Genomic DNA, 20,752 nt, shown 5'->3' with positions numbered 1-20,752 from the left:
TCCAAGACTTTTTATTTTTAATTCCCATACAATAGGATTCGCTATGTTTGGTGAGGAGTTGTGTGAATTTTAACAGTTGGGTAGAAGTCATCTAACCTGACAAGACAGGACATGTAGTTTACTTTTCAACAGGCCCTTAGGCAGTGGCCTGTGTATGAAAAGGCTCATTAAAATATCGGTTATCGTTCAACCGCGTTGCAGTAAATAAACACTATCAGAAAAATAAATGCATTAAAGTTCTGGAAGTTGGCAGGGATCAGACGTGAAGTTCTGGGCGGGGGTCGGGAGATGATGGAAGAGTCGTGCCTACATTTTAAAGGGCTTACATCTGTGAGGTAAAGCGTGATCAGCATCCATGTTTACCACTAACACCACCAACTCCATCTGGGCACCTAGATAATCTGCTCTCGCAGCTTGAAGAAAGCCTCAAGGCACCCAACCCTGCGCCCCTGGGACCGGTTCCACCTTCCGATAGAGGGCGTCGGCAGCGGCGGATTCGCGTCCCGGGGAATTTTGGGCCTCGCTCGCTGCCGTCCGCGGTCACGTGCCCGCCTGCGCGGCCGCCGTCCGTCTCTAGCCGGGGGCGGTTAAGCCGGGCGCGGGCAGGAAGGGTGCGGTGCCATTCTTAAAGGGGCCCGAGGAGCTGGCGACGGGCTGCCGACGGCCGGAAGGAAAATGGTGAGTGGCCGTGGGGAGGGCGTGGGCCGCAGGGCTGGGCCAGCCTGCCGGGCTTTCCTGTTTTCCAGAAGCGGGGTGTCTGCGGGCCGCGCCCGGGGCGGGTCGGCGGCCGCTCCCACCCCGGCTGCCCACCGGGGCCCGCGGGCAGAAACTTGGCCCCGGCCGCCGGCGGCGAGCACGGCCTCCGCCCGCCCAGCGAGCCCCGCGGGGACAGCGTGCCGCGCCGGCGGGGAGGGCAGCGGGCTGGGGGTCATCCTCGCCGGGCCCCGCGGGGTGAGGCGGGGTGAGGCTGGGGTACGCGCCGGGGGTTCGCGCCCGGGGGCAGGGCGGGTTCTGGCCCGTGGAGGCCACGAGCCAGGCCTGGGCGGGGACGGGGCGTGGGGGATCGGCGAGCCCCCAGCACTTCCTGCCTAGCGGCGTTTGCTGGGAGGACTGGCTGGCTTTCCTTGGGCCTGGCCTAAGCTGATTTTTTTGTCTCTCCCACCCCACCTCCCCTTCCCCTCCTGCCTTCCCCAGCAGATTTCTCCTCATCCCAGCGTTCATTGAGTGACCTCACTTGGAACCTTTTGACCCCAAGGCTCTGGCATTGGGCCTTAAACTGTCAAAAGATTGAGTTTAGCTTTCGGCTATGGCTTTCGTACTTCACCTTCCGTGAATCCCACACGTAAAACTAAAGTGGAGGATTCAATCCGTGGTCATCAAGGATCTTCCTTCCCAGCGGGTTTTAAAAATGTGATCAGGTTTCATTAGAAACAAGAAAACGTGGCCCTCGACTCCCACCCACTTTCCATGGAGTCGGTCTTGTGATGGTCACTGAATCCAGTGAATTTCAGGTGTCATCATTTCTAACTTTCAGCTGCATTCCAGGGCGGTGACATTTTTCCTTTTCTTTCTTTTTCTTCTTTTTTCTTCTTTTTTTTTTCTTTTCTGTCCTGAGGTTTGAATTCAGGGCCTGGGCTCTGTCCCTGAGCTGCTTTTACTCAAGGCTAGTAGTGCTCTACCCCTTGAGTGTGGTTCAAGTGTCACTTCCAACTTTTTCTGGGTAGTTTATTTGAAACGAGACTTTTCTGCACAGATTGACTTCGAGCCCTCAGATCTCAGCCTCCTGAGTAGTTAGAATTACAGGTGTGAGCCACCAGCACCCGGCTTCACTTTTCCTTTTTGAAGCGTTCTCTTCTTCCTGTTTGGTGTCTGGAATACAAAACTTGGTTTTCCTCCCTACTTTTCCTGCTGATCCATCTGTTTCCCACACATGCTGTTCTCCAATGCACGCAGAAGCCCTAGGCTCCATCCTAATCTTTGATTTTCCATGTTGTATTTTCTTTTTTTTTTGTCCATCATGGGGCTTGAACTCTGGGCTTGAATGCTGTTCCTTAGCTCTTCAGCTCAAGGCTAGTGCTCTACCACTTGAGCAACAGCGCACTTCCGGTTTTCTGGTGGTTTATTGGAGATAGGAGTCTCACGGTCTTTCCTGCCCCGGCTGGCTTTGAACCATGATCCTCAGATCTCAGCCTCCTGAGTAGCTAGGATTACAGGTGTGAGCCACCAGTGCCCGGCTCTATTTTCTCTTATATTCATGACTTGTTACCACTTGTCTTCCAATGACATGAACTTGTGTCTCAGACTTGCTTCTAAGATGCAGTCCAAATTTTATATCCCACCTTTTATTTATTTATTTATTTATTTTGCCAGTCCTGGGACTTGAGCTCAGGGCCTAGGCACTGTCCTTGGGCTTCTTTTGCTCAAGTCTAGCACTCTACCACTTGAGCCACAGCGCCACTTTCAGCTTTTTCTGTTTATGTGGTACTGAGGAATCAAACCCAGGGCTTCATGCATGCTAAGCAAGAACTCTACCACTAAGCTACATTCCCAGCCTATCCCACTCTTTAGTTAACATATCTGAGGAGCTTTTACCACTCTGGTGCCTCAAAGTCACTTCCATTTGTTTAAAAGCAAAACAAAATGCTCTTTCCCTTTAAACTCAAAGTTCCGTAACTGAGTGAAAGGTTGTGTCTGGGAGTCCTCTTGGTAACCCTCTTTTTCCTTACCCCTTCCACTTCTCCCATATCCAATATGTCACCAGCCCCTATGTAGTGGTTACCAGAATAGAAGTTAGGCTATTTGAGGTAGGTCTAGCTCCACCAGCTCTGAATTTGGAGAGAAACTTAAACTAAGATACTTGCAAAAATGGAGTATGGTGATAGTAGTCATCTCACAAGCTTGTCCTGAGAATGAAAGAGAAATGTACACAAAGGATGTTCAACAGTGTTTTGTGTAGTGTTTAATGCATATTAACTATTATTTAGCATTTCGTTTCCTTTTCATTTTGCTCTTCAGTGACTTCTCTTAGCTGCTTTTCATTTCTTATCTGGACTAGTTTCGGCCACTAGCTAAACTTGTATTCCTGCTGCCTGCGTTTGTTCCTCAAACCACAGCAAACAAGATCTTTTAAAAGTGCAAATCTGACCAAGATTTCCTTCCTCACCCTAGTTCAAACACATTTTGGCCAGGGAATAGGAAGCAAAATACTTAGACTCTGACCCAGTGCTTTGTAGGCCGTGTATCTGTTCCTCTTAGTGCCTAGGTCATGCTATCCATTATCTTGGATGCACTGAGCTCACTTTAATCAAAAGGGCTTGCATGAGCTGTTTCATAGAAAAGTCCTCAGTGGTGCTGTTGGTCTTCAATGGTTTTAAGTCTTCGCTGCATTATGTATCTCTATTTTCTAGCCTTATCACAGGTACCAGCTTATATATTTTTACCTAATCTTTTTTATGTAGAGCTGTTCTTTGCTCCAGGAAGCTGGTGCTGGTGACTCATGCCTATAATCCTAGCTACTCAGGAGGCTGAAAACTGAAGGATTGAAGCTTGAACCAGGGCAGAAAAGTATGATTGAATTTCTAGCATTCAGTGTGGTGCTGACATTCATTACATCTTCATTTAGTATAGACAGATCAGTAAATGAATACCTCAGCTCAACTATCTTGGGGTAATATTTACCACGCAGAGTTGTTTATATGATACATTCATTCTTAAATGATTCTATTAAGGACACAAGGTAAATGTTGGTCAAGTCTGATTCTTCATAGGATGGAATTTTAGGCCTGACTGTGTATTGGCAAATGGCAAAATGCAAAAATGAGTGATACAGCTGGGTGTCAGTGGCTCACACTTCTAATCCTAGCCACTCAGGAGGCTGATATCTGAGGATCTCAGTTCAAAGCGAGCCGGGGCAGGAAACTCCGTGACACTCTTATCTCCAAATAACCCACCAGAAAACTGGAAGTGGTGCTGTGGCTCAAGTGGTAGAGTGTTTGCCTTGAGCTGAAGAGCTGAGGGATAGCACCCAGCCTACGGTCCCACAATTGACAAAAAAAAAAAGATACAACCAAATCACCTTTTTTTTTTCCGGTCATGTTGGGGATTAAGCCCAGGGCTTTAACCATGGTACATAAGTATTCTACTTTTTCACCTGGTTTCTGGTCCTAGCATATCAAGCTTGCACGAACAACTGTGATTATCAGTTGGAGGATAAGACTTTCATGACAAATTGATCTTTGCTAAAACAAAAATCTGAATTGTATATTAGTTTCACTAATGAATTCTATCTTTATTCAAAGACAGAATAGAAATTCCAGTTTTCTAGCTTCATTATCTTCTTTCAGAAACAGGAAATAATTAACTGGTATTGAATCTTAGCTTCAGTAAGTTCCCTTTGATTGATTTAATCTCTTGAAAGTGAACTAAAAGGATGGAAATATTTAACTCCTACAGGAGTGTTATTTATTGGATAGTACCTTTTGATGAGTTGTATTTGCAGTTTGTCTAACAGAATATCTATATTTATTATATTGTATAATAACATGTGTATATCATAACTTACATATTTCCAATGTTCTGAATTTAAAGGACAATTAAAATTGATAACTATTTCCTGCTTTAGTGTATGCTGTCTTTTACCCAACACAGGGATAAAGCAAGTGGACTTTTATTTTAAGTCAAAATTGGAAGTTGTAATGATTTGGAATTATGATGAAATGCTTACTTAGAATAGGTCTAAGAGACCAAAGGCTGGGAATGTGTTAGAGGTAGTGTGCTTGCTTAGCATGCATGAAGCCCTGGGTTTGATTCCTCAGTACCACATAAACAGAAAAGGCCAGAAGTACTGCTGTGGCTCAAGTGACAGAGCATTAGCCTTGAGCAAAAGAAGTCCAAGGACAGTGCCCAAACACTGAGTTCAAGCCCCAGGATGAGAGAGAGAGAGAGGGAGGGAGAACACTAAGTAAAAGGACTTATTTGGAATTTGACTCAATCAAACCAGTGGCCTAAAAAAAAAAAATTAAAACAATGGCGGTATTTGAATACTAGATATTTGAGACTAGAATTGTTAGAGAGAGAGAGAGAGAGAGAGAGAGTGTGTGTGTGTGTGTGTGTGTGTGTGTGTGTGTGTGTGTGTGTGTGTACCAGTCTTAGGGCTTGAACTCAGGGCCTGGGTACTGCGCCTGAGCTCAAGATTGGTGGTCTACCACTTCAGCCACAGCTCCACTTCTGGGTGGCTAATTGAAGAGAAGAGGCTCACAGACTTTCCAGAGCAGTGCCTGGGCTGGCTTTGAACTTCAGTCCTTAGTTGTTAGCCTCTGAGTAAGTAGGATTATACCAGTACCCTGAAAATTGTCAGTTGGTGGGTTAAAATTACTATCTTTATGTGTGTGTGTATATAAATAAATAAATAAATATACACTGTCCTTTAAATAATACATACTAAAATATTTTATGGCTTCTGGCTTTGATGTAGATTAGGGGTCATTGTTGATGGATTGGAGGAAATAAACCAATAGTAGTTACTGCTGAGTAATTATCCATAGGGCTTCATTGTCTGTACTTTTATATGAATATGATGTTTTACATATTAAAAACAGAGAAATGAGTAGTTGTGGAGGATGAATCCCAGCTTCTGGGGTGGCTGAAGCAGGAGGTTCACAAGTTTGAGGCATCATCACAAGACTTTCTAAAAAGAGAGAGAGGATTGACATCCCTTGTGACATCCCTCAACAGTATTAAAAGAAGAGTGCTTTTGGAGGTGGAGCTGTGGCTGACTTGGTAGAGAGCTAGCCATGAACACAAAAGCTCAGGGACAGCTTGGGAGCCCAGGGTTCAAGCCCCAGGACTGGCAAGAAAAGAAAATGGAAAGTATTTTTGATCATTTCTAGGGAAAGTTCTCATATTTCTTCACGATTCCTAAATAATTCTTGTAGCTTTTCAATTTGATTTTCTGCTTTGTTCTTCTGTGTATTCTTGATACTCATCTCTATAGTCAAGATACTAAATGTCTAGATTGTTACTCATCTTTACTCCTGTGATTTGTTTTGTTTTTGTTTTTTATCGGTTGTGGGGCATGAACTCTGGGCCTGGGCGCTCTTCAGTTCAAGGCTAGTGCTCTACCACTTGAGCCACAACACCACTTCCGGCTTTTTCTGCTTATGTGGTGCCTGAGGAATCAAACCCCAGGCCTCATGCATGCAAGCCAAGCACTCTACCACTGAGCCACCTTCCCAGCCCCAATTTTTTTTTTAAACTTTTACTTTTTTTTTTGGTCTGTCCTGGGATTTGAACTCTGGGCTTGGGCACTATTCCTCAGCTCTCAGCTCAAGGCGAGTGCTCTACCGCTTGAGCCACAGAGCCACTTCCAGTTTTCTAGTGGTTTTATTGGACGTAATAGTCTCCCAGGCTTTCCTGTCTGGGCTGGCTTTGAACCGTGATCCTCAGGCTACTGAGTAGCTAGGATTACAGGCATGAGCCACCAGTGCTCAGCTACTTTTACTATTTTTATTTATCTCCATAATTGTGAATTCCCCACACAGGAAGGTGATTATTTTCCTGTTCTTCCTGCACAGCGTAAAACTGCTGTGCCTGCATTATCTACTAGCACCTGGCAATCCTCGACTTCTGTTTCCCTCCCTTCTCCAGTTCTGACGAGATAAGTATTTTTATGTGCCTGGTTTTTTAAACATTTGCTAGCCAAAGAGAACATTAAAGTATATCTTACAAAGAAGATGAGCAAATCTATATGATTAAAAAGTGTAGATCTAAAGATTAGTAGATTTGAAAATTCTTTAGCATCTGTGTATATATTGAAGTCATGGCATTTTATATGTTTGTCTTTTCTCTTTTGTAGAGTGAGTCTTTGGTGGTTTGCGATGTTGCTGAAGATTTAGTGGAAAAGCTGAGAAAGTTTCGTTTTCGCAAAGAAACAAACAATGCTGCCATTATAAGTAAGCTAAAAGTGATTGCCTCAAAAGTTTCATGATTTTTGTTTGTTTTAATCTTATGGTTACATTGCCTTGATAGCCTTTAAAGAGTAATATCGCTTCTACCTGTTGTATTTCACGTCATCTTTAAAAATTAAGGACTCCCCAGGTGCTAGTGGCTCACGCCTGTGATTCTACTCAAAAGGCTGAGATCTAGGGATCACAGTACAAAGTCAGCCCAGACAGGAAAATCTGTGAGACTCTTATCTCCAATTAACTACCAGGAAACCGTAAGTGGAGCTGTAACTCAAAGTGGGAGAACTCTAGCAGTGAGCAAAATACCTCAGGGGCAGCATCCAGGCCCTAAGTTCAAGCCCAAGCACTGACCAAAATAAAAAACAACAACACAAAAACTAAAAAAAAAAAAAAAAAATCCTAAAAACTAAGGACCAGCTAATATCATGGAACACATGTGGAATGTCCTTCTTTCCCCATAGTCCTGTAAGCTGCCCACTAGCTCTGGAGAAAATACTCATCTTGGCTACTTGGGGAATGATGAGTTCCATTTGTAGTGACCATTCCAAAACTATCTTTCTTGGGGGACTAAAAATAACCTGGGCATTCATCCTCCAAGAAACCTTGCCCACCCCTGAAATGGTAAAGTTTCAGCATTGTGTCCTGAGTGACTTTTGGTCTTATTCCATCCAATTCTAGTTTCATGGAGAGGATTTAAGTGTCTTCTGAAAATGGGAAGGATACTTTATTTGCACATTGCCTACCCACTGTATGCCCTATTGGATGCTTTGCACATTTCCTTGTTGTCATAGATTGCATATAATATGTGGGCAATGGTTTAGAAAGGTGAAGGAAGCATGAGGGAGTGAAAATGTAAAACCCTATAATTGTGCTTGAGATGCATCTGGCAGATGGGAATTAATCAGAGATGGTTAACACTTCGCCATGAATACTGTTCTATTACAAATAAATACTATAGGCATATAGTTCTTAAAAGTGAAATTTATATTAGTGCCATTTTTCCACAGAAGGTGAAGATATTTGAAACCATATTGTATTTTATATGATTTAGTATAAAATGTGTACAAAACTAAAAGGGAGTCAAATTTTCAGGCTCTGAAAAATAAAAGTCAAACATCATCCAGGTGTTGGTTGCTGATGCCTGTAATCCTAGCTACTCAGGAGGCTGAGATCTGAGAATTGTGATTCAAAGCCAGCCTGGGCAGGAAAGTCCATGAGACTCTTATCTCCAGTTAACCACCAGAAAACCAGAAGTGGTACTGTGGCTCAAGTGGTAAAGTGCTCGCCTTGAGCTGAAAAGCAGAGGGACAGTGCCCAGGCCCAGAGTTCAAGCCCCATGTTCGACAGGGAAAGAAAAGAAGTTATACATTGTCTAAACTTATTTTGATTTGGCTTTAAATCATGCCAGATATATTTGAATAGAGATATCATTGCTCTTTGGCAATTTACTTTTTTAGAATTAGGAAGCTGCATTTGAGTTACAAGGTTCTTTTTGTGTGTGTGTGCTAGACCTAGGGCCTGAACTCAGGGTTTGGGCACTGACTTATGAGCTTCTTTGCTCAAGGTTAGCACTCTGCCACTTGAGCCACAGCTCTACTTGTGGCTTTTGGAGGTTAATTGGAGATGAGAGTCTCAGGGATTTTCTGCCCAGGCTGCCTTCAAACATTGAGTTTCAGATCTCAGCCTCCTAAATAGCTGAGGTTTTGTGTGAGCTACTGGTGTCCAGCAAGTTTGCAAGGTTTTCCATAAATATAGTATATTATACTATTGGAGTGGCCCCCCCCCCCCAATATTGGGGTCCATGGCCAAAGGAATGAGACTGAAACAAAGCGAAAGTCAGACAAAGCTATATTTCACACCAAGAATCTAGAAACAGACTGACCGATTAGGGCCGCTTCGGCAGAGAGCGAACCCCGCTCAGCTGCACGGGCTAATATTTATAGGGAACAGGCCATGCAGTTAGGCTGGCCACACACAGGTGGCCAATAGCATTGCAACACTTGCACAAAATTGCACAGTTATGTTGGGCCACATGCAAGTGACCAGTGAGGTTACAACTTATCCCTAAGCAGTAGTTTAATGGTCTTTTTTTTTTTTTTTTTTTTTGCTTATGTGGTGCTGAGGAATCGAACCCAGGGCCTCAGGCATGCATGGCAAGCGCTCTACCACTGAGCCACCTTCCCAGCCCCGCTAAGCAGTAGTTTAAACTAGCCTACACTTTTGTCAGTTTTGGCACACAGGTTTGGCTGGGGGGAGGGGGGTTTGGAGATGTTGCATTCCTTGGTGGGGGGGGGGGGGATGTTGCATATGTGCTATTACTGATTGGACGTGTCCACCTGGCCTCTAGGCTCTGTTATCAGAGACTTGCAATCCACATTTTTCCTAAACTTGTAAACAACAAGAAGGATGTTTAACCAGGGTGAAGTCATGCAGGCTCACTGCATCCTAACATTAAGATGGGGTCCAAACTTTAAGTCTAAACAAGCAATCAAGATGCTGAGAATTGTGTATAGAGGCTTAAAAGCTGACTCCTAAGAAAACCAAGCTAGTTAATAGATACTTAGTTATACTACAAATAAGTTTTGTGCTTGTGTTTGTGGATGTGTTAATTTTAGATGTTTGCCTGGCAAAGACTGAGACTGCATGGGTTGGGTAGATGAAGGGCACATTAGAATCACAATTAACTTGTACTCTGTTTTCATTTTAGTGAAGATTGACAAGGATAAAAGCCTGGTGGTACTCGATGAGGAGCTTGAGGTTTGTTCAATAAGTTAAATATGATTTTTTTTTTTTTTTTTTTTTTTTTTTGTCGGTCGTGGGACTTGAACTCTGGGCCTGGGCGCTGTCCCTCAGCTCTTCAGCTCAAGGCGAGTGCTCTACCACTTGAGCTACAGCGCCACTTCCGGTTTTCTGGTGGTTTATTGGAGATAGGAGTCTCACGGTCTCTCCTGCCCGGGCTGGCTTTGAACCGCGATCCTCAGATCTCAGCCTCCTGAGTAGCTAGGATTACAGGCGTGAGCCACCAGCGCCCGGCTTTAAATATGATTTTTATAGTTAAGCAACTACTGTTCACAAGATGCTGTATTAATTACATATACTTTTCAAATGAGGTCTGAACTTCCTTTAAATATATACTCATGCGTGCATGGGCTAATTATTGTGTGCTTCATTGTTCTGCTAATTTAACTGCCTTCTCTAAGGCATTAATGAGAACCAGTTTAATAACTGGTACAAGTTAGGGCTATATGCGTAGTGAAAAGCAAGTCAACTTTATAACTTCTAATTGCTTAGAGAGTAATTCAAAAATAAAAAATCTACTAAATACTGGAGTATTTGACAACTAAATAACTAGAGGAGAAATAAATGAACTTTTTTTTCTTTTTTGTGTGTAAGATCAGTTTTTTCCTCTGAGTTACTACTTCTCTTACTCAATTTCCTAACAATTGGAGCATAGGCATAGAAAGTTCAGTCATCCTCATATTTAGTCAATAAATGGAAGTTTTTTTTTTGGTGGCCTGTGATAATGAAATTATAACTAGCCAGGCACTGATGGCCACACATGTAATCTTAGCTACTCTGGGGGCTGAGATCTGAGGATGGAGGTTCAAAGCCAGCCTGGACAGGAAAGTCTATGAAACTCTTATTTCTAGAAAACTAAAAAAAGTGGTACTGTAGCTCAAAGTGGTAGAGTTCTAGCCTTGAGTGAAAAAACTTGGGAACAGTGCCTAGGCCCTGAGTTCAAGCCCCATGACCGACAAAAAAAATCATAGCTACTAATGGAATGGGTGCCTGTGTATCACCTATAGATTTACAAATAAGGAGATGCTTAAAAGTTGTTCTTTTTTGTGGTGCCAGGGCATTTCACCAGATGAACTTAAAGATGAACTACCTGAACGGCAACCTCGATATCCTTTTCTTGGTGCTTTAGAAAGATTTGCTTCTGTAAGTGGTCAGAATTTTAACATGTTTTTTTACCTTGTGATCACAAGCAAATGAAAATCTATAAGCATATATTAGACTAAGAAAAATGAAAAGTTGGGCTGGGAAGGTGGCTCAGTGGTAGAGTGCTTGCCTTGCATGTCTGAGGCCCTGGGTTTGATTCCTCAGCACCACATAAGCAAAAAGAAAAAAGCCGGAAGTGGCGCTGTGGCTCAAGTGGTAGAGTGCTAGCCTTGAGCTGAAGAGCTGAGGGACAGCACCCAGGCCCAGAGTTCAGGCCCCACGACCGGACCCAAAAAAAAAAAAAAATTTTTTTTATTGTAATTTGTTTATAATAAGAAATGAAAAAAATCATTTAAACCAATATTCTAAATTTTCTCTTTTAGAGATTACATGATTTTATGACTTAATCTTTGGAGCTGAGTTGTAATTTTGTAGAAAAATAATAATGAAGGTATAAGGAATAAGATACAGGTTTACCACTCAATAGTTGGTAGTGATCTCAAAGCAGAAACTTTAGATTCTTTAACTTGAGAAAAACCTTCATTGTATATAGTTATAAGTATCAACATGATGATGGAAGAGTCTCCTACCCTCTGTGCTTTATTTTCTCCAGTCCTGTTGGTAAGTGAATTTCTTTAAATAATGTGTAACTGGCTCTCATCTAATTACCCATGTTTTGTTAAACAGATTTCATACTGTGTTTAAGGATGAATGGTTAAATGGCTGACGGGAGAGAGAGACAGAGAGAGAGAGAGAGAGAGAGAGAGAGAGAGAGAGAGAGAGAGAAAGAGATGCATGGACCTGCATACACATCCCTAGCAAGCATCTACTACAAATCATCTCTTAGAATGTATTTACCTTTAGTATAAAGTCTAAGAAGTGTAATTGTTGGGTCAACTCATTCATACATTTTAATGATTCTGAAATACAGGAATACTTTATAAATATATGACATATATGATATATTTTAAACTTGTTTGTAACCATGTGAACTTTATACAATCGTGATAAACTTTGTTTATCTTTCTAAAAGTAGTTAGGAGTGGATGGTCCCAGAGTAGCTTACAGTAGCTATTAGGATATATTATTTCTGTTTAAGGAATTGTCTTGTGAACTCCCGCTACCAGTGTTTAGGCTCACAGTAAAGGCTATACTCACTGAACTCTTCTCCAAATTTAGGCATATATCATTTCCTTAACCCTTAAGGTATACTGCAATATCTTTTTACCTTAATATGTACAAACACTATTCACTTTTTAATGAAACAGATCTGCTTCATTACCAGTTCAAACTATCTGTTGTAAGTATCTGAAAATTTACCTTGATATTTAGTGTCAAACTAAAGATAGTACTAAGTGTTTATAAGACTGGAAGAGTCTATATCTACAGATATCTTAAAATAATTTATTTTTGTTGATCTGTAGACTTCTTTGTAACTATGTCTCTGTGTAGGCAGTATGCAGTATAAAACTCAAAATACGTTTAGGCCAAAGTTTTTTGTTTTTTTGGTCCACATTTTTTTTTTAATTGTGAAAATACTATACAGAGGGATTACAATTACATGGGCAAGATAATGAGTACATTTCTTATCAAGCATTGTAGCCTCCTCCTTTGTTTCCCCTTCCCATCCCTTCCCGTCCTCCCCCTACCCAATCCTCCTCCCCACCCCAGGCCAAAGTTCTTATAAACACAATGGCAAGGAAAAATTTAAATGTCTTTCTTTAGGAGAAAAATAATCAAAACTTACTACTTTTTTAAAATTACCTTATTTTTATATTAATTGCTGTCTTCTAGGTTGTAAGCCTGAACAACAGATGATGTATGCTGGGAGTAAGAATAAATTAGTCCAAACTGCTGAACTAACCAAGGTAGTGTTCATATTAGCATCTTTGTTGATATTATAATTCCCTGAGACTTTAAAGTGGATAGTTTAGTGGGGTTTTTTTCTTGTTTTTTGTTTTTTAATGTAGGGGAAGGTTATTTGCACCATAGCAATAAATTACCAAAGGCTTTTTAAAATTAGAAATAGAATATTTGTGGCCAGGTATGATAACTCATGTCTGAAATTCCATGTGAGGCAGAAGTTGCATCACAGTTGAGACTAGCCTAGACAAAAAAAGTTAGCAGGACTCTAAATACAAGCCAGGAATGGTGTTCTGAAAGCCCAGCTATGCTGAAGACAAAGAATAGCAGTCCAAGGCTCACCCAGGTAAAAACACAAGACTAGCTCTGAATGATACATGAAGCAAAAAAGTGTTGGAAGTATAGTTCAAGTGGGAGAGCAGTGACCTGGTAAGCAGAAGACTTTTAAGTTTAAAACCTATCCTGTAAAAAAAAATAAAAAGAAAGCTGGTCGCTGGTGGCTTACACCTGTAATCCTAACTTCTTGTGAAGCTGAGATCTGAGGATCCTAATTTGAAGCCAGCCCAGGCAGAAAAGTCCCCGTGAGACTTTTATCTCCAATTACACATTGAAAAACTGCAAGTGGCGCTGTGGCTCTGATGGTAGAGTGCTAGCCTTGAACACATAGAGGCTCAGGAACAGCGCCCAAGCCCTGAGTCCAGATCCCACAACCAACGATAGATAAATAAATAAATAAAAGTCTTAGAACCAAAATATGTTTTTCTGAATAAGTTGATTAGAAAAAAAAATCACAATTCAAAAAGTAAGCAGCTTCAGAAAAGCTATTATAACCTTACATCTGTTGAGAGTTCTTTGCCTTCTGTGATGTAATTTCTAATAGATAAAGTTAACCTGAGGTTTCTTTGAGCCCTTTCTCCTAGCCTAAAATGAACCAGGTTGTGCTGAAATTTTGTATTATGCAGCTAACTGTATTATTATTAAATCTAAAATTGCTAAAAGTATTGATTGCTGGGTTCTATGGATCATGCCTGTAATCCCAGCTACTTAGGAAGTAGACCTTGGAAGATGGCAGTTTGAGGCAAGCCCCAGCAAACAAGTGGGTGTTGTGGTTCATGACTATAATCCCAGCTTCATGAGAATTCATAGGTAGAAAAACTGATCTAAGACTAAACCTGGGCCAAAAAAAAAAAAAAAATGTGAGAAACTATTTGAAAAATAAAGAGAAACAAAGTTAGAGGTATGGCTTGGTGGTGGAGAGAGCCTTCCTAGCAAGCAGAAGGCCTGGGTTTGAACCCTAGTGCTATAAAACAGAAACGGAAACCAAAAAGGACTATTAATAAACAGTCCTCTATGAGATACTCACTTTAAGATGTAATGTATTTCCATTATTTTGTTTTGTTTCTGAAGGTTAAAGGTAAGAGATATTTGCTCTCAAATTTATCTTCCACATACTAGTTTGAATTAGAAAATTTGGTATAGTTATGTTTTGAGGTTCATATTTTAAGGACCACATTAAAGGTGTTTTTCCTAGTCATCAACTCTGGGAATGTCTTCAAATCCATCTTCTTCTTCTCTTCAGTCTATATGATTATCACTGAAACCATCTCCTTTGTCCTAATTTGTATCCTAGGAATGTTTTGGATTTAAACCACTGAGTGTTTTAAACCACTGAGTGGTTAACAACAACAGTACTTTGCTGACATGTCAAACCCTGACTTAGTACTCTTTTTTATACTTTTGTAAATAATCTCACTGAATCCTTATGATAGCTCTGTGAGTATGACTGGGCTATTCCTATTCTGTTTGGACTAAGACTAAGCTAGGAATCAAGCCCCTAATTCTGTCCTACTGTTAACATCTTGTCTCCTTATAGCCATTATACTATAGCCTTTTTTTCAATCTCTTAATGTTGGTGTTTCCATGTGCTGCTCAAATTATGGATACCTGGCAGTAATATCTTAACTAGATTGTTTTAGATGTGGTTTTTTGGTCGTATCTTCTAATGTATAAGAACTAATTTTTTTTTTTTTTTTTTTTTTGGGTCCAGTCGTGGGGGCCCGAACTCTGGGCCTGGGTGCTGTCCCTCAGCTCTTCAGCTCAAGGCTAGTGCTCTACCACTTGAGCCATAGCGCCACTTCTGGCTTTTTTCTGCTTTTGTGGTGCTGAGGAATTGAACCCAGGTCCTCATGCATGAAAGGCAAGCACTCTACCACTGAGTCAACTTCCCAGCCCCATACTGTGCTGCTTTTGTTTTGTTTTTTTTTGTTTTGTTTTTTGTTGGTCGTGGGGCTTGAAGTCTGGGCTTGGGCGGACTGCACTCTTCAGCTCAAGGTGAGCACTCTACCTCTTGAGCCACAGGGCCACTTCCAGTTTTCTAGAGGTTTATTGGAGATGAGTCTCAGGGAGTTTCCTGCCCAGGCTGGCTTTGATCCCCAAATCTCAGCTTCCTGTGTAGCTAGGATTACAGGCATGAGCCACAGGTGCCCGGCCATAATGTGGTTTTTAAAGTGTCAGAGTCTGATGTAAATTTTTGTTGTTGATTTTTTTCTTTCAATTAAGGTATTTGAAATAAGAAACACTGAAGACCTAACTGAAGAATGGTTACGTGAAAAACTTGGATTTTTCCACTAATGTGAACTTCCGTGTTTATATTCTAAACTATTTGTGTGTTAACCTGACCATACTGGAACCAGACATAAATACTTATTTATGCCTAAAAATACACTGTTACTTACAGTTTGTTTCCTGCAGTAAAGAAAAATTCTTCATTTGTGCAAAGTTTGAACAAAGAGGAAATCATCTTCATAGTAATAAAACTTTGTAAAGTGTTTCCTTATATTTGTAACTATTAGGTGGACAACTTTTCTCCAGGGACTTTTTGCACTCTTGTGACTAATTTCTATAACTTACGGTTCAGAATTCGTTACTATTTACAGACACTATAGGAAAGTTGGGTTTTAGATTGTGAGAGATAATAGTCGCCTCCTTTTGACAAATATTGGATATTAGAAGTTTATAAGTGAAAATAGTTTATTATCATTTGATCATTGACATTCATTTGGGGCTGAAGATGTGAATCACCTAATGTTGAGCCATGAATTGTAATTTACAAGTGTAACCTACATTACAAGTATAGTTTTCAACTTCCCTACCTCTTTTGGTTTATTTTTATCTTTTTCATCATTTCTAGAAACTTGTCTTCAATCATTCCTTAAGGTCTGAAAATTAGGTTTTTATGATGAGAGTTAGGACTTTTGGGTGTTCTTATAGAAAATAACATCTTAGTCTTAGAAACTGGAAAGTTGTAATGATCAAGGGCTTCATTCCTTTTTTATTTTGCTGGTCCTGAGGCTTTAACTCTGGGCCTGGGTGCTGTCCCTGAGCACCTTTTGCTCAAGGCTAGCACTCTGTCAATTGAGCCACAGTGCCACTTCCAGCATTTTCTGTGATTTGGTTGGAGATAACTGTCCTACCCAGGCTGGCTTCAAGCTGCAATCCTCAGATCTCAGCCTCCTGAGTAGCTATGATTACAGGCTTGAGCCACTGGCACCTAGCTATAGTCATTCTTGATTATGTCATTTCCAGACTTTTGAATCTAGGTTAATAATGGTTTATAAAGCTCCTCCTAACATCTAATGAACACTAATTATTTTAAATATGTTAATACTGTGCCTTTGATTTGTTAGCTTTAAAGTTAGTTAAGACTTTTACACTGCCAGTATTCTAGATTTGGCGAAACTAATACTTTTTTAAAGGGCCCAAGTAAAACAGTTTTCTAATATGTGTATTTGAAGTTTGTAATAAAATCAACTTCTTATTTTTAAAATTCCGACTATCTACTTGTGTTGGTGATACATGGCAGGTGAGAATGGTAACTTCAGGTTTATTTGTGCTTAGTATTGTGCCATATCTAAGAATTACCTTAAAATTTGGGCCATATTTAATAACAACACATCAATAGAAGTCACATCTTCTATCCTAAACATCAGAAGATACTACAGACACCTGGATGGTTGGCTAAATCAGCCATGTTAGGACATGGCACACTACAGAAGACAAAAATCCTAATGTTTGCTATATTTTGCAAACAAATGTATAAGTAGCTGAATGATAATTTGCTAAGTAGAGACTAGAGGCTAACCAAATTTGGTGGGTGAATTCTTATAGTAAGGATTTTGTAGTCATTTCCAAACTTAAAAAAGCCATTCTTTTTATGTTGGCATATTTTCTATTCATATGTTTTTTGCATTTTTGTTTTGAAGGCTTTGTGCCAACTTTAATAAGCAGGTAATGGTAGTTGGAATTCTCAAAATATTGAAAGGAACATCTTCGGCTCCCAACAGTGGCTTTGCTAATCTAGATGTCAGAACACAATGGCAAGTTGGGAGATGAGAAAGTACTAGAGTATGTATTTATTTGGGTTAAGAATGGAAATTTTCATTTATTCCAATTTCCAGAGAGAAAAAGAAATCTTCACTAGGAAGGTTTAGAATTCTGTAAACAGGTATTTTGATACTGGAGAATAACTTGCTTATAATTCTGTAGAAATGTAAATGTTTTGAATGAAGGAAATAAGGTTTTGTTTCACATACTTTGCATCAAGAAGAGAAACCAGTGCTGCAAGAATGTATATTTTTAATGAGGTTCCTGTTTTTTCTTATATATGTTGTTTACTTTTTTTTAAGTTCCAAAAGTTCTCCATTAGGTCAGATAATATGACCTGCCTTTCTCAGAACTCTTTGTTTCCTGATCCTCTAATCAGGAGCTTTTATTTAAAGGCTGAGATGAGCTGGGTATGTTTTTGTTTTTTAGCTTATCAGTAATGTTTGTTTTGCAAGGAAACAGATTGATATATGGGATCCTAGACTTTTTTTTTCTTCTGTCCTATTTAGGGAGATTTCCAAATCTTATATTCAGAATTTCATAATTTTGTGTTGTTCTTTTAAAGAAAATCATACCCTGTCTAGTCTCTTTTTTTCTGCCTTTCCACAAATAATAACTACAGATTTCACAATCCCAAATTTTACATTCCATATCTTTCTGATAATAAGCATTCCCATTCATTTAATTTTAATCCTTTTAGGCAGCAACTTTTTCCTGGGAACCTCCTTTGTGGTCTCCTAAGCTGGCATTAGTTTTGAAATTGTGGACATGTGTAAGTTCTGAATAGCATCTAGTATCAAAATTGAATCAACTAGTAATGGCAGTATGTATTTAGGATGTATGGTTTTGTGGCAACTTAAATGACATGAAGAGAACTGTTCTCAGGTTAATAGGCTGAAATTCCAAAATGTCTGAATTTTGAAACATCATTTTGTTCTGGTTTTGAAGCATAGGAAAAAAGTTAACTGATTATTTTTGTTTGATTTCTGAAATAAATGTTGTCTTCTTCTAAAAAGTTTACTCAATGACTAGTGCAGTTAAACATATTCTTGTTTAAGAGCGTGTTGCTAAATTTTTTAAAAATTGTCATAAGTAAATGATCTATGTGGTAAACATTTGTTAGCACCTTCCCTCCCTTTCTATCTCCTATTTTCAGGAGTCAAATGTAGCCATAAACTGTCCTGATCTGACACTTTACATTTCCACCTAAGGTAGTTTATTGCCAAATTAAATTTGGCTCTTTTCCTTCTACTCATGTAGATTAAAGAAAGTGTAACTAAAGGTTTGGACTACTTTTAGAACTTGAACAATGTTGTTAATCCACATGTGGACCTAGTGATGAATGGATATTTTCATATGAGTTTAAATGCTGATAGGCTACTTGGCGGAAGCAGAGACTAACTGGTATTCTACTCATAGAATTATTCTTTGTATGGTTGTTTGTCCCATAGACTGATAATACTGGAATCTACAAAGTTTGAGCCTTTACAACATACATGAAAAGGTGTATCAAACATTTCTCGGCAAATCTTATTTTGTATTTCTGGAAGAATATAAATAATCTTCTAGGCCACTTGAAACCAATGGTCCCAAATTGAATATTCTTGAGAAACTTGTTTTCTTTTAGGCTGTTTGACATTTCAAATCAATAATCATTCATGTAATGTTTAAAACTACTATGTTAAACTTGTAATGGAAACTGTATTTTCTTGCTTTTTGGAATATAATTCATAAACATATAATTACTTGAATATTATTTAAGATCACTGACATACCAGGGCAATTCCCACTGATGTAGATGGTCCAATATAATCTCATTCAGGAGGCTTGAAACATTATTGGTTGAGTCTTGTGAATTTTAACAGTTCTATGTCATTCTTTAACAAAACCATCAACTGGCACAACTTCTTAAGCCAGAGTTTCTGTCTCTGCTAGTTCATAATTGCATGTTTATTTTGGACAGTCTTTTTGTTAAGCATGGTGCTTGTACTGGTTTAAATAAAATATTAACGTGAAAAGACTTGTAGCTTTGCATTTTTTGCTTGCCTCTTCCCTACTTTGGGTTTACTGATAGCTGTCTGGCCCAGTTTGTATCAGCCATACACCATTTAGCTGTTTTCCTTATTTGTAAAATCTAAGAGGCAAAAGAAACAGCATCTTGATGAAACAAATATGAAATCACAACCTGATGTTAAGATAACTGATTTGTAGAAAATGTCATGAATAGTACAGGCAGTGAGATTAAGTCCAACAATGAACCTCACTTTGAAAGGGAAAATTCAAATTTAGATGGTCTGTGCACTTCATAAGAAACTGGAGGGAAGTTGCTGTTATTAGAAATGTCTCATCATAGCTGGGCGCTGGTGGCTCACGCCTGTGATCCTAGCTACTCAGGAGGCTGAGATCTGAGGATCGCGGTTCAAAGCCAGCCCGGGCAGGAAAGACCGTGAGACTCCTATCTCCAATAAACCACCAGAAAACCGGAAGTGGCGCTGTAGCTCAAGTGGTAGAGCGCTCGCCTTGAGCTGAAGAGCTGAGGGACAGTGCCCAGGCCCAGAGTTCAAGCCCCATGACCGACAAAAAAAAAAGAGAAATGTCTCATCACATAGCCCATCCTGCCTTGTTTATTGCTGGAGCTATCATACGTGTCTATGAGAATGAATACAAAGGGTTTACCATATACTTTTTTTATGATTAATTATGTAGTAATGCTCACAGTTTGTTTGAGTTCTTAAAGGAGTATTTGGTAGTTAACGTATTTTACTCAAACATTTCTGTGGAGAATTGGCCAAAGCCTGGACACATTTGTAACTTCCTTCCTTCTCATATTTGGCTCATCAAAACAGCAGCTCCTTTGTTTTTTTCACCTTCAATAAAAATATTTTCATTAACTTTTTGTCCCTTTCACTCTTTAGCGGCATTGTAAGCACTTGCTCTCTGGCCATGGAGCCACCCTCATTCAATTAAGGATATTCACCGTGTGGAAATCCTGTCCATGTTCAGTACATGTTTGCCTATTTCAGGACCTTACTGTAGAGCATCATGGAGGTTCCACACAGATTTCTCCTCCACTTGATCTGCCCCTAGATTGCATGGAAGCTTGCTAAGGTTGCCTTTCAGTTATATAGGAAAGAAGAACAACCCAGCTTACAACCAGAGCCACATGTCCAAACAAAGTACGGTGTGTGTGAGAGAGAAAGAAACTCCTAAAAGTTACAGTTATCTTCCTCTGGAATACAAGACTCCATATTTTGGCTTACTTCTTAAGTGTGCTGGGTAGCTTAGTCCATTTTATGCTCCTGTAACAAAATATCTGAGACCAAGTTAATGAATGAAGGACAGAAACTTATTTTTTGACAATTCTGGATTCTGGGAAGTCCTAAGATGAAAGTGCAGTCTTCTGGTGAGGGTTTTGTGTGTGTGTGTGTGTGTGTGTGTGTGTCTGGTGAGGGTTTTGTGTGTGTGTGTGTGTGTGTGTGTGTGTGTGTGTGTGTGTGTGTGTGTGTGTGTGTGTGCAGAAGGGGCTAGAGGCAAGCCCACTTAACCTTTCTAAGTAGCCACTAGTTCATTCATGAGGCTCTGCCCATAAGACCCCACTTCAC

At 40.0% G+C, this 20,752-nt stretch overlaps 1 protein-coding gene across 2 annotated transcripts; it reads left to right on the top strand.

Moving 5' to 3' along the window:
• The first annotated feature begins 570 nt into the window (after positions 1-570).
• On the top strand, positions 571-19,170 carry Gmfb (glia maturation factor beta). 2 transcript variants are annotated; one of them, XM_042682511.1, is made up of 7 exons: positions 571-678; positions 6,854-6,950; positions 9,670-9,719; positions 10,818-10,867; positions 11,440-11,525; positions 12,699-12,772; positions 15,327-19,170. In XM_042682511.1, exons 1-7 carry the CDS (start codon positions 676-678, stop codon positions 15,396-15,398), a joined length of 432 nt encoding a protein of 143 aa, XP_042538445.1. In that variant the 5' UTR covers positions 571-675; the 3' UTR covers positions 15,399-19,170. The 2 variants fall into 2 exon arrangements, with proteins under 2 accessions (XP_042538445.1, XP_042538446.1); XM_042682512.1 differs by having other exon boundaries at positions 572-678; positions 11,443-11,525.
• Positions 19,171-20,752: the final 1,582 nt, after the last annotated feature.

Source organism: Dipodomys spectabilis, unplaced genomic scaffold (genome assembly GCF_019054845.1).
Source record: "Dipodomys spectabilis isolate Male_0828 unplaced genomic scaffold, ASM1905484v1 ptg000073l, whole genome shotgun sequence".
NCBI classification, from domain to species: domain Eukaryota; kingdom Metazoa; phylum Chordata; class Mammalia; order Rodentia; family Heteromyidae; genus Dipodomys; species Dipodomys spectabilis.
This window is presented reverse-complemented; position numbering and strand designations above follow the sequence as displayed.

What these genes read in the sequence shown, in the direction of transcription:
- Gmfb (XM_042682511.1), top strand. An exon ending in AAACAATGCTGCCATTATAA is followed by an intron (nt 6,951 to 9,669) that starts GTAAGCTAAAAG and finishes TTTTCATTTTAG; the next exon opens with TGAAGATTGACAAGGATAAA. An exon ending in AAACTGCTGAACTAACCAAG is followed by an intron (nt 12,773 to 15,326) that starts GTAGTGTTCATA and finishes CTTTCAATTAAG; the next exon opens with GTATTTGAAATAAGAAACAC.